The sequence below is a fragment of the Hordeum vulgare genome, chromosome 1H (genome assembly GCF_904849725.1).
Source record: "Hordeum vulgare subsp. vulgare chromosome 1H, MorexV3_pseudomolecules_assembly, whole genome shotgun sequence".
Classification (NCBI taxonomy): Eukaryota; Viridiplantae; Streptophyta; class Magnoliopsida; order Poales; family Poaceae; genus Hordeum; species Hordeum vulgare.
The window spans coordinates 7,840,198-7,853,582 of record NC_058518.1 but is presented as its reverse complement, the minus strand read 5'-3'; the positions used below and the strand labels follow the sequence as shown (position 1 = coordinate 7,853,582).

Here is a 13,385-nt window from a genome sequence, read left to right as displayed (position 1 = left end):
CACGCAATGAACTCATTTTGTACTATATGGCCCTATTTTTTGTCACTCAAGATTATATGATAACCTAAGTTATCTCAAGATTTTCTTTTCAGGCATAAGTATATATTTTTTAGACTGCTTTTCAGGCATAACTTGCATCAACAGTTCCCATGAAAGAAAGGAAGTTGCATAAACAATTTATCTAACATGCACAAATATTTTACACGGAACTACATTATATTTTTCAAGAAAATTGCACAAAACATATATAGTTCAGAAAAATAGAATGCATAAATTGGAAAAAATATATTTGCTAACCAAGATTTATAAATTGTTTGATTTGATTCTATACATTGATGGAAAGTTAGGAGAGAAAAACATGGGTCTAAGCAGATTATAGAATAGCCTGCTTCACATATTCCGCGTACCTTACATTTAGGAAAAGGGACTTTGTAATATATTCATTGCACAACTTCACAGCGACTGTAAACAATACTGCAAGACAACGAAAGAAGGAAACATTTGGCACACATAGATGGAATGGAAGCAACTCGGCAAGAAAGGCCAACCATGTGCAAAATATATATACGCAAGCACAACAACACAAGAATCTGCAACCATGTGCACATCAGCACATGGTACACCATCAAATTTATGCTCCGTAGTATATAGCAATTCGGTCAGGCTTGGCGAGTCGATTACTTTTCATTCTGGCAGAGCGGCAAATAGCTTCATCATCTCATACCCTCACCCGTAAAAAGGTAAGACAGACAGATGTTCCGGACAGCGGTAACAGCGTATGCCCGATTCCTGTATCGTGTGCTGTGTTCTCAGGTGGCAGGTTAGTATAGAGCGGCAGTCGTCATGTTTTCCTTGGCAAACCCTGCCTTCAGATTTCTTCAGTTAGACGGCAGGCCAGGCAGTGGACTAGGAATCGGACAAGGGCAGTACAGATTGCATGCTGCCAGAAATCCTGGAGCCAGCTTTTCCGCGTTGCACCTTACCTGAAAACTCAACATGCCATTTATGTAACATTTAAATAAATGAAGAAACTGCTCCTTGAGACTGGATGGGCCCAGTGTTCTAACTACTTTATGCCTCTGCTTCGTATGTTTAAACATTGTCGCCTATAATGTGGATAGGCCCAGTGTTCTAACTACTTGATGCATCTGTTTCCTTTCTTCTATTTTAGGAAGACAGATTAATAAATTACCAAGGCATCTAACTGTGGGATAGGAACAGGGTTTTGCATCCTTTTAGAATGAGATTGAATATATAAAAAAGGGGGTCTTACTTTGGCAAATCTAGAGAAAGTCGATATCCGAGTCAAAGATACAGCCTTCTCAGTACACTCTATGTCATCAAAAGTAACAGATGCAGCCCTGGTGAAAACCAAAAAGAATTAACAATACAAGGTTAGCGCAAGTAAACCAAGTTGGAAGTACTGAAATATACATATAATATATACCCTTTAGAGTGGCTAGCAACTGCATCTCTCAACAAGCTTATCTTAAGCCCAGTCCCAGTCCCACTCATAAAATGAGTTGACAGTGCTGCTTCCTCGGTCGCCATGAGATGTACCTAAAACAATCATTCGATGGAGATGTAGTAACTCAATGAATATATCCTCTACCAAACTATTAAAGTCAAGGAAAGAAACGAATTCCAGTCACAACGAGAGAAGGAAAATAATCAGATAGTCTATCTTCGCATACATTTGTCATGGGAACGGTTCTGGACTCATCATCTTCTGCCAAAATTGCATGTGAACCTAAAGAAAGACAAATTTTGATAAGACTTCAACTCCACCCATGATATGTAAGAATATTACAAGTAGAAGGGTTGAGCTTGTAAATCATAATATGAATTCGGTGAACAGGTGGTGAAGAAAGATCCATATTTCAAAATATACAAATAAATGAAAATACATATTACCACCATGAACTGTTATACTGAAGTGAATTATCCCCTAGAATAACAAAAAAGAGCATCCCGCCTTCTAAACTACAAAACCAGACGATGTGGATCGACCGATTGATCACATACATATGTGGACAATGCTATGGAAAACTAGTTGACTCGAGTTCAAGACAAAATGGAATCCTGAAAAATGCACTAGATTAGCATCTGCCAATATTTTAAAAAGTGATAGGCGCTAGGCTTGTGGCAGCAGGGCACTAATCATAGAATAGAGGACGGATTTAAAATCTTAAAAATAAATAAATTATCACAGTAACATCCAGCAATAGGGCTCAACACATGCTGGTTTGACATGAGTTTGTGCATCATCGAATCAAATGCTGATATTCCTTTTTACTGAAACAAGTGCTGGAATATGTTGTTTCTATATTTTCAAAATATGGTAACCAGCTCAATTATCAAGTGCCTCGGGAGTCTGGACAGTAGCTTGTCTTCTGGAATCGATAAATACAATTTATGCTTATCTTCAATGTAGAAAAATCATGAAATTAAATTAGCACTCTCTATCTGGCCATTTTCTAAGAAAAGGCTACCATAAAGTACCCAATGTCATGTCACTATGTGAAAGATCAAATGTAAAACGCTTTGATGAGAACAAGTACCATGCTATCAAATGCACCAATGGGGTTGTGATAAACAAAGGTAAAAAATATTCCTGAGCCAGTACCCATCAGTCCACCAGCATTAATTTAAGACAGGCTCCAAGCGGTAAACAAAGGCTGGGTTGGTATTTAGCCTGTTCTGGGTTTCTTAAAAGGAAATAGTCCATATATAGGTTAAAAAACAGACTGTAACTGAATAAATATAGACAAACCTGACAATTTATCAGACAATTTCCTTTGTGTACTAGCATGACATGTTTCTTCATGCTCAGACGCCATTAACTTGGCCTTCTTATTTTGAGCAAGCATGTTGTCAGTTACTCTAGCAATGTGTCTTTTCATGATTTTTGGCACTTGGCAATTATCAGCTTCCAGGGCCATGTGCAACCTCCTTCCAGGTTCATCATGCCACAGTTCCTCTGCAAGTAGAAAATCAGTACAAAAGAGTTAATTGCACATTTGAGCGCTTGGCTATCCAGTCATCCTAAAATGTCTGATTAGGCCAACTGTGTACTTTTCAAAAAAAAAAAAAACGTGTGAGAAGAGAATCTCAGCTAAAGGAGTACAAATGGTTTTGAGATTTCAGTATAGACATTGCAGAATAAAAATACGCATGTTGCAGGAACATGACATGAATTCCTTGAATCCATGACCATATATAGTCCACATAAATTGCAAAATCAATTTGTTGCTTAAGTAATAAATGTTCATCCAAGCAAGATTCCAAATATAAACAAAGTTCGTGTCTTCTATGTGGTAGTTACCCTGATATGAATAAAAGTTCACATCAGTAGAAAATTTACCATCTTTTATACATCAGTAACACCAACATGAATCCAGGTTTTACATCAGCGTGAAACTTAGAGCACGACAGATTTACGAATCTTTAAATTGGATTCTCGTGATGCTTCATTTACAGGGTCATTATGGGGGTTGTGCTGCCATGCATATCCGTCAGTCATGCAGGTTATTCAGGGAAGATCAGAAAACAAGCACAAGCACATGACATAAGATTTATTTATCATCCTTTATTTGCACCATCGTGCAATTTGTAATGTAACCGGCCAAATAAGAAAGCACAATTACTGGTGGTACTCTTTTTTAACTAGTCTTGAATTATTAACTTGTATACCACAGCACACGAAAAAATATATTAAAGGATACACACAATCATCATAGAACAAATAATAAATGTAGTTTCATAATGAAACTGATACAAAAAGAAGCTCATGTGTTAGTAACATAAAAATATAGTTACCAATGAACAAGCACCTTAATGAAAAGGAATGTCAGAAATCTGTTTAATGGAGACATGCTATCACAAATGTAGTAGACTTTCTTGCCAAAACAAATGGCTGCTTTACTGCCAACATTTTGTTCACTTGACACCGAAGCAAAGGTGATTGCAAACAACTACACATATCCACATATTGGTCTAGTTATACACCAACCTTACTTAGATATTTGAAGATTTTGCAAGAGTATCACAATGCAGGATTCAGGATAGGGAACAGAAAATATAGGTCCTCCCCTGTGCCTAATACACATGATTGAGTCTAAAATACATGGCACTGCATATTTACTTCTTTCCCGAGTACAATATGAAGAGTTAGTTGAAAGCAGGTATAATGTTAGAAATTATTTTAGAAAATATGCTGGTACATTTGGATAAGGAAGTTGCTTGCCTTGTGCCAATGCATGTGTGCGCGTTGTAGTTATACCATATTTTAGCATGGAGAGACAGCAGCCACCAGTTGCACTGTCACCTCTCTGCTGAGACATGAAATCATCAAATTAGATGCCTCATTTTAATGATACAAACTGCCAAGGGAGGTAAACTTAAGAATATATAAAGACACAGTCTATTGAGCATTAACCTTCTGATGCTGGCCCTCCCAATACCATTTCTCTTGAATAGACCTCTTCAAATAAGTGGATGAACCAATGAGCTGTTGGGCTGCAATCTCTCCTTCAGTTAAATCAAGTTTCTGGAGACCATTAAGCATTTCTGACTGTAAGATCTTTGGCATTACCTGATCAACATGAGTTTGACAGAAGTTTAGATAATACTCAGATTTTGAGCATTTTGAATCAAAAGAAATATTTGGATGTTTTCTTATTTTACTTTTGACAATATGATGTGAAAATTGAACATTGTATGGACATCGGTGTATATAGCAAGTAAAAGAAGATAGTAAGATCCTTACAGTCAAAGCATCGCTGGTCAGGATTTCTGTAACCAGAGTAATTTTACTTTCGCTGACATCTGGAATTCCATTTGCGGGACCATGTTGGATAGTCCTTACAGCCTGAAAACAAACTGTTAGTTTGAGAAAGAAGAAACAATCAGAGTATGCATCAGACGTGTCAAATAATGTGGCATGTATTTACCTCCTTAAATGGATGTAGCAACCAATCTTCACAGCGGTAAACACTAGTTCCATCGTGTTTTCCAACAATATATCTGTGACCCTTTGCATTTTCAGATTCCCATTTATGTTCCTCTATGAGTAGTCTGCTTCCTTTACCCCGCCTTGGTTCATTCTTCTTGAATTCCATAGGTGGGGCATCCGAGAGAATAAAAAAGGTAGGAAATATAACTTCTCTTCTTAATATCAGGATCTCCAACAGAACTTGGTAAAGGTTGCGAGGTGTTGTTCCTTTCACGTGAATGAATGATCTACCTTCAATTCTTTGCAGAGAACCCAAAGAAAGCTTCAAATAATTTAAAATAAATTGTTCTCCACTTATGGGGAGTTTCAATGTTCCATTTGGTCCAATAGCAATAGAAAGAGATGGTGAAGTGTGACAGAAGACATGATTAAGTCTACCAGCTTCCACTGAAAAAAGAATCAGAATTTGCCAATAAATTGGTTCGGGTTCACACCCTGTAACTTGAGGAACAAAGCTGGCTATCTCCACTATTGCTTTACGGACATGCCAAATGCCAAGCTTCGCTTCATATGTTTTTCCTGCCTTCGTGTAGTTGCCATCATACTTCAGATTATATGTTCGAGAACTTCTGATATAGTCAAGATCAACAGGTCCTCTCTCGAATTGAAGTACAGATTCTCGCCCATCATCTAAGTTATTTGTAATAGCACCCTCAACCCAACCGCTCTGCCCATCAACAATCAACCCCACCACCAGATGTTTGTATCTAAAATAGAAAACAAACACACCACTCGGCCTTGTAACAAATGTACGTTTGCTCTTTGACCCAAACTGATACCGTTTGTCTGAACCAGAATATTGCCATGACCTGTAATGCCCGATTGAGGATATGTAATTGTTCTGAGCCTTCTCGTCGTCTGTGATATCAAACATTACACTAGGCTGCACAATGTATGGAAACGTAGTAAAAATACAAGACATAGATTTTTATTTCTAAGTTCTCCCTAAATTATCTAACTGCAGTAACGGACAGTAATTGTTCAAAATCCTTGCCATACATAAAAGCAAGCAAGAAGCAAGATATGATTCAAGTAGTGAGTAGCTACCTACCTAAAGTAAGCATTTCAAGCAAAACTAAAACATCATTCGCTAAGCTATGAGGCTAAAGTTGCTACCGGATCCTCCATTCTGGTTTTGCTATTCGTTCTCACTTCATATGCAATCCATATGCCATTATGCACAACCGTATCCTTTTGGAACAAAAATGGTAGTGAATTGTCTGCTCTTCTAGTAAGTTCAGTTTAGTATGAATGTTTGATATTCCCATTTAAGTGTGAAGCATTCTCTTGTTTTCCCGACCATAAATATAATAAATTTGTCCCCATTGACACTACATTTATGAATCTTATCACATCTGAATTGCATTAGTGCAATTGTGCAATATCTGCTTCATTTGTACTCAATCATAGCTAATCAATTTAACCCCTTGCGCTGTAAGAAAAATTACATCTCAACTTGTGTCCAACTTGAGAATGACATTCTATTGGCTGTAAATCAAAATTCGAATGTTATGTTGAGAGAGATCCATGGTTTCTGATTGTTGAACCGGTATGGGCCCTAGCCCATCAAGATCTGTCTCTTGGGCCCAAGCTCATGAGAGTAGCTGACCTAGAAGAGGAGCCCCTCTTCCTCTGTCCGACGCAAGCAGCCACACCCAAGTGACCACTGGCGCGAGCCACCAGACAAGAGCTCAACACTGTCTGGAGGTACCTCTCCGTCTCGATTCAACATGGTAACAGACCAGGTGGCAGTGACGGCGACGTAGTCGCTCGCCAGCTAAGTGGCAGGGGACAGGCGAGGAGAGGCGGCTAAGGGCGTGCCTGTGTGCATGCGTGCGAGGCAGCGGTGCTGCGACGCGGCGCGGAAGCTGCATGGCCGGCAGCGGCGGAGCTAGGAGGAAAGGCGGCTGGCAGTGCTGTGGTTGTGCGGCAGCAAAGCTAAGAGGTGGTGCGGCTTCGCTGGAGCTCGATCTGGATCAAGAAGTGCTCGGGCTGGACCGCTGGTGTCACTCTGCTGCTGCTCCTACTTGTCTCCTTAGCTTGCTCGTGAGGGCCTATATGAGCTACTGTCGTTGATCCAATTCATTTTTCTGGGGACTTGCTGTTGCGTGCTTGGTGGTGTGGTGTTGCTGCTGCTGTTGAGAGCTGCTATAACTGAGTAACCGGAGTGTGCTGTTCTGAGGGTTGTTGTTGTTGTTTATCCCGACCAACTATGGCCGAACCAAATGCTCTTATTGAGGCTTTCGAGAAGCTTGCTAAGATCCTTGCAGAGTCGAACTCTGGAACCATCATCCCCCGACAGGAAGTGTCTCAGACGCTCGAAATGTCGCCCCTGGACATGAAGCTAGAGGGGGCCACAAATTATTTGAGTTGGTCCAAGAGAGCTTTGTGGGCTATGGAGCAGAAAGAGCTTGATGGACATTTGTTGGGCACCGTTGCAGAACTAGGAGACAAGAGTAATGCAGAGGGTAAGAGGTGGAAGGTCATCCACTCTGTACTTATGGTGTGGTTGTTGAACTCCGTGGTGCCCTCCATTGGATGCTCTGTGGAGGGGATATCCATTGAAGATCCTGTCCACCAAGTACTCTGGCAAGGGCAATGTCTTGCTCATTGCTCAGAATGAGGACAAGATTAGGTTGTTGCGCCAAGATGATGGCATGTCAGTGATGACATACGTGGCAGAACTGCAGGCTCTGTGGGTAGACCGGGACAACTGTGATCCCCTAGAACTCTATGATGTGGCTTCAATCAAGTCAGGGCACAAGTGGATGGCATGCATGCGTGTGCTGAGATTTTTGGCTGGCCTCAAAGGTTGCTTTCGTGGCAGGAAGGCTTCCTTGTTGCACCAACCTAGTCTGCCTACCATTCCTGAGGCTATTGCAGCGATGACTCAACAGGAGGTGTGTCTATCTCTTGAGCTTCGACATTTGCAGTCACTGAGCGCATGGAGTGGGGAGATCCCACCAAATCTCATATATGTGGGGAGGTAGGTCAGTGGAAGAGAGAATGTTCAACTCTTGACAGAGGCAGTGAATATAACAGAGGGGGAACTGGCAGAGGCAGAAGTGCTAGAGGCAAAGGTGGACACTCAGAGACCTCGGGGGGTCAGGCTTCTAGGGGCAGAGGTCGCTACTCATGACACTCAGGGGGTCAGAGGGCTCAAATGGCCTTTGCAGGAGACACTGGGACGTTCAAAGGCAAATATGTAGATGATGTAATCTATGGAGACTTTGCTCACTGGGCCTCCAGTGATGAAGGTAATCCCGAAAGAGCATCTCTTGCTACTAATGAGAGTGCTCCAGAGTGGGTTCTTGACTCTGGAGCATCTAAGCATGTTGCTAGTAAATCATGTGTGTTTGAGGCTTACAATAAGCATACTCCCTCTTAAACGGGCACTATACAAATGGCCGATGGCACAAAACAGCCTGTCATAGGGTTGGTACATAACGTGCACTCCGACCATTTCCCTATCGTCAGTTTTACATGTGCCAGCTTTTCTTGTCAATTTGGTCTCTTTCAGTGCTCCCATTGATCAAATAGACTGTCGTTTGATCCTTGACAAGTACGGTTTCTTGATTCAGGAGTGACCAACGAGCCAGACGGTTGGGACTGGCACCAGGCGTGGGGGGCTCTGGTACATGGACCAGGAGGTGCAGCCGCACTTGGTGTGTGTTGCGACTATGGAGGACAAGGAGAAGCAGACGATGACCCATAACTGTAGGATGGGGGCATGTATCTTTTGATAAGATGAGTAGAATATTTTTGGATGTTATGTGTGGAATAGGCAAGGGCAAGCACATGTGATGCTTACACGAGCCTCATATGTGAGTAAGGAGCTTAGGAGCATATCTCCCTTTATGCTTATTCATGCGGATGTATGGACTAGCCCCGTGGTGTCAATGAATGGGAAGAACTGTTTTGCTACCTTTATTGACTGCTATTCTCATATGACTTGGATTTACTTATGCATCACAAGGATGAGGTGCTTAGTTGTTTTCAGAACTTCCATGCACTTGTAAAGAACCAGTTTCGGGTGCGGGTCAAGGTGCTCAGGACTAAAAATGGCACAGAGTATGTGAACAGCAGTTTTGGGTAGCAAGGAAGGCTCTGCCAGAGGATGATGCTTGTGATGACCTTGATATTGGCCATTTTGTGTCTTACAAGGCTTTGTCACCTTCATATAAGGCGTTTGTTGCCTCTCTGCAAACTATGTCTATCCCTAAGGATTGGAATGCCGCAAAGCAAGATCCGGAGTGGTGTGAATCGATCATAGAGTTAGAAGCACTAGAAAAAAAAGACATGGGTGCTAGCCACACTGCAGGCGGAAAAGAAAGGAGTGAGTTGTAAGTGAATTTTTACCGTGAAGTAGAATCCTGAGGGCAAGGTGGAGCGGTATAAGGCTAGATTGTTCGCTAGAGGATATAGTCAAACTTATGGAATTGACTATGATGAGATATTTGCTTCAGCTGCAAAAATGAACATAGTAAGGGTGTTGGTCTTGTGTGCTACAAACTTTGGGAGGAAATTGCACCAGTTAGATGTCAAGAATGCCTTCTTACATGGTGACTTGAAAGAAGAGGTATACATGAAGATACCACTAGGTTTTGGCACATAACAGACTACGAGGAAGGTATGCAGGCTAAAGAAATCCTTGTATGGTCTGAAGCAATCATCGAGGGCATGGTTTGATAGGTTCAGACGAGCTGTTTGGAATATGGGATATGGCCAATGCAATGGTGATCACACGGTGTTCTATAGACACGGTGATCTCCAATGATGATGAGGAGGAAATAAAGAGAGTGAAGGGGTGTCTCAGCAAGGAGTTTGAGGTATAAGACTTGGGCAATCTAAAGTACTTCCTTGGCATAGAAGTGGCTCGAACAGAGAAGGGAATATCTTGTGCCAACAAAAATACACCTTGGATCTCTTGAGTGAGATGGGCATGATGGGATGTCGTGCAACCCCTACTCTAGTTATACAAATTCATCAAGTGACAGCGGATACATGCATGAACCAAGGAATGGGCATCTTGATATTGTTCACAGAATCCTGAGATGCTTGAAGGAGACTCCGGATAAAGGGTTGTGGTTTGCGAGAGTGGACATCTTGAGGTGGATGGCTATAGTGACTCTGATTGGGCTAGCTGTCAAGATGATAGAAGATCAACTTCAGGCTACTGTGTGTTTGTGGGAGGAAATTTGGTGTCATGAAGAAGCAAGAAACAGACTGTTGTGTCTAGATCAACATCAAAAGCTGGGTATAAAGCATTATCTCAAGGGTTGTGTGATATGCTCTAGGTGAAGCACCTACTGTGCGAGTTGAAACTTTTGAGGAAGGGACCCTTGAGGGTGTGATGTGACAATCAGTCAGCTATAGCCATTGCTAATAACCCAGTTCAACATCAAGGGTGTGGTGTGACAATCAGTCAGCTATAGCCATTGCTAAAACCCTGTTCAACATGATAGGACGAAGCATGTGGAAATTGATCACTTCTTCATTAAAGAGAAACTTGATGTTGGGATCATCAACCTTACTCATGTCAGCTTTGGGCAGCAGTTTATAGATTGCTTGACAAAGGGACTGGGAACAAAGGACTGTAACTTGACATGGGGATGACTACCTATCTTGAGGGTGAGTGTTGAACCGGTATGGGCCCTAGCCCATCAAGATCTATCTCCTGGGCCCAAGCCCATGAGAGTAGCTGACCTACAAGAGGAGTCCCTCTTCCTCTGTCCCGTGCAAGCCGCCACACCCAAGTGACCACTCGCGCGAGCCACCAGACAGGACCTCGACCCCGTCTGGAGGTACCTCTCCTTCTTGATTCAACACTGGTTTATGATATTTTTGTCGTTACTTGTTCATTTAGCAGTTGGATTCTAAAGTTTTTTATGCATTGGTTCCATTCTGCTTGAATTGTGCATGATCATACATAATGATTTTGCCCCCTTTTGCTATAAGAAATAGGACAGCTGAACCTGTGTTCAGATTGGAGAATGATATATATATAACATTGGCTGTAGATTAAAATACAGAAATGATCTTGAGAAAATTGGCCTAGTAGAGATCTGTGCATTTGTAAAGTTGCACTGGCTCTAAAATATCCAAGGCATGTTCTTGCACAGTGGTACTATACACTGACATTAATTATTTGTAGGTTACAAGTGAACTTTTACAGACAAGTAAGCTTGGTTTTTCCAAGGTCATGTGAATTAGCGTAATTGAGTAAGCACAATGGTATTACTGTACAGTGACATCTCAAAGTTTAGGAACAAATAAGCAACATTTCTGGCTTAGATCTAGCCTACAGGGATTTAGTGGTCCTTCACTACTCAGGTTAGACATGCACGAAAAGGGAACATTGTATTGTACAAGAAGAGAACCTCCACTCACCGGGACATTCATTTCATCAAGATCTGTGGCTTCACTTTGCTCTGACAGATCGACTTGAAGCTGCTTCATGAATATTATTTTATCATTATCACTCCAGCCCTCAAACAAGGTTGTAGGCTCATCTGCTTCGGACTCTCTGCGGACCATGTTGTCGAACTCGTGGATCATCTCCTCTTCACTCATGGCATTGGCCATTGTTCTATTAGGATCAACCTGATGGAGGAGGATACATGCATAGGGTATGTAGATATCAGTGATTGGATAACTGAAGCTATTTTGCAATGCTTCAGAATTCCAGATTCAACTTGCATACATCACAAACTCACCCAATGTAGAAGACTTACACTGGGGGTGCAGTTGTACGGGTCACTGGTGGGTGGACGGAGTGGACGCGGATCCCTGAGCCCGAGTCCGCCCAGAGGTAGACCAGCAGGTGCGGGTGCGGCCCGAGGAGGAGGTGCGTGCTTCGGCGGGGAGAGAGAACAGCGCCGCCCTCCTGCGGGGAGGACGATCGGCAGGGAGAGCAGCGGCGACCTGCAGGCGCGGCGCGGGAGTTGGGGAAGACGGCGGATCCGGCGCGTGCGACGCCACGCAGGGCGGGAACGCGAGCGGCGTGGAGGGGGCAGTTGGGGACTTGGGGTGCGGCGGCGGCGGGTGGCTCCGAGGCGGGGCGCGGGGTGAGAGGGAGAGGAGACCGAGGCGACTGGGCTCGGGAGCGGATTTTCGTCGGCGGTGAGGAGGAGGGTGCTCGCCTCGCCCTAGCGGCCGGCGGCGGGGTGGGATGGGATGGTGGATGGGGAAGCCGTACGGCCGCTGCGGGGATGAAAATTGAGGCGGGGAGCTGGGGGGAGAGCCGTGGGTTTCGATGCGAGGGTGCGAAATGCGTAATTTGGTAGGCTTCGAGGGATCATATTGGCATCTAACAAAAAAACATTGTATAGTCACAATCTCTCCCTAATGAAAGCATCTACACTCCCTCGTGCTCGTCTCAAACGTCCTGGTCAGGCATCTCAGATACTTGGGCTGACCGGCACCCCTCATGTCCAACCCAAATACGGGGCGGATATAGGGGTGCTCGGGCACACCCGCCACGTCAGCCCGGCTCGCGTTGGCCCGCATCGACCCCACGTATATTCATCCCCATCCGCTCATCGAACCAAACTCTACCCACTTCACTCCACTCCATTCTCATCCGTGGTGTACCCGTCGTACGAGGCAGTGAGCGCGGGAGGCCCTCATGACGATGGACGTTGAAGAGGCGGAGTCACACTCTTCGATGCCCCATATGATGCATGGGTGCGGGCATCGCAACCGTGTCACGGTGGACGTCGACTCCTCTTCGGAAGGATCCGTCATCGACCTGCCGTCCACCAACACCGGCCGAGTTACACGCTCCGACGAGGAAGAGTAGGGCATGGGAGACGGCGGTAGCTTGACTTCCATGAGCCACCTAGTGTCCCATGTCCTACTCTACCTCATCAGCGACCACGCCGACACTAGAAGGGGCGCAACCAACCGTCGGACATGGGCATGGCAAGAGTCGGACCAGCTCTGATTGTATTAGGTTACGTTGCATGTAATAATATGAATTTGATGTTTCTAATATGAGGTATCCGATTGTATAATGCATTATTTGAGGCGTCATCGGTCGTTGTCTGCAGACCACTAGTAGAAAACGGGGCTATAGTCCCAGTTCGTAAGGGCATATAGTCTCGGTTTACCAACCGGAACTATTAACTTGGGACTAAAGACCCCCCCCTCCCCCTTTAGTCCCTGATACGTCCATTTTGCATCATGTTTTCATGTTGATATTTATCGCTTCTTTGGCTGTTATTTCACTTCACGGTACTATTCTTATGCCTTTTCTCTCTTATTTTGCAAGGTTTACATGAAGAGGGAGAATGCCGGCAACTGGAATTCTGGCCTGAAAGTGGAGCAAAGTTGAGATACCTATTCTGCGCAACTCCAAACGCCGTGAAAA

General features: G+C 43.6%; 1 protein-coding gene across 1 annotated transcript; it reads right to left on the bottom strand.

Annotated features, from left to right (window-relative positions):
* Positions 1 to 413: 413 nt before the first annotated feature.
* LOC123437888 lies at positions 414 to 12,151 on the bottom strand. The gene is made up of 11 exons (XM_045115742.1): positions 11,749 to 12,151; positions 11,405 to 11,617; positions 4,953 to 5,897; positions 4,769 to 4,870; positions 4,439 to 4,594; positions 4,247 to 4,334; positions 2,774 to 2,980; positions 1,695 to 1,750; positions 1,448 to 1,560; positions 1,274 to 1,361; positions 414 to 983 (listed from the first exon to the last, which is right to left on the bottom strand). The coding sequence occupies exons 2-11, from the start codon at positions 11,597 to 11,599 to the stop codon at positions 879 to 881; spliced, it is 2,055 nt and encodes a 684-aa protein (XP_044971677.1). The 5' UTR covers positions 11,600 to 11,617; positions 11,749 to 12,151; the 3' UTR covers positions 414 to 878.
* Between the last annotated feature and the right edge of the window lie 1,234 nt (positions 12,152 to 13,385).

Coding starts and splice junctions, on each gene's coding strand:
- LOC123437888 (XM_045115742.1), bottom strand. CDS start 11,599: ATGGCCAATGCCATGAGTGAAGAGGAGATGATCCACGAGTTCGACAAC. Junction 4,871..4,952: donor TGCTACATCCATTTAAGGAG/GTAAATACATGC, acceptor GTTTGTTTTCAG/GCTGTAAGGACTATCCAACA. Junction 4,335..4,438: donor GGGAGGGCCAGCATCAGAAG/GTTAATGCTCAA, acceptor TTCATGTCTCAG/CAGAGAGGTGACAGTGCAAC.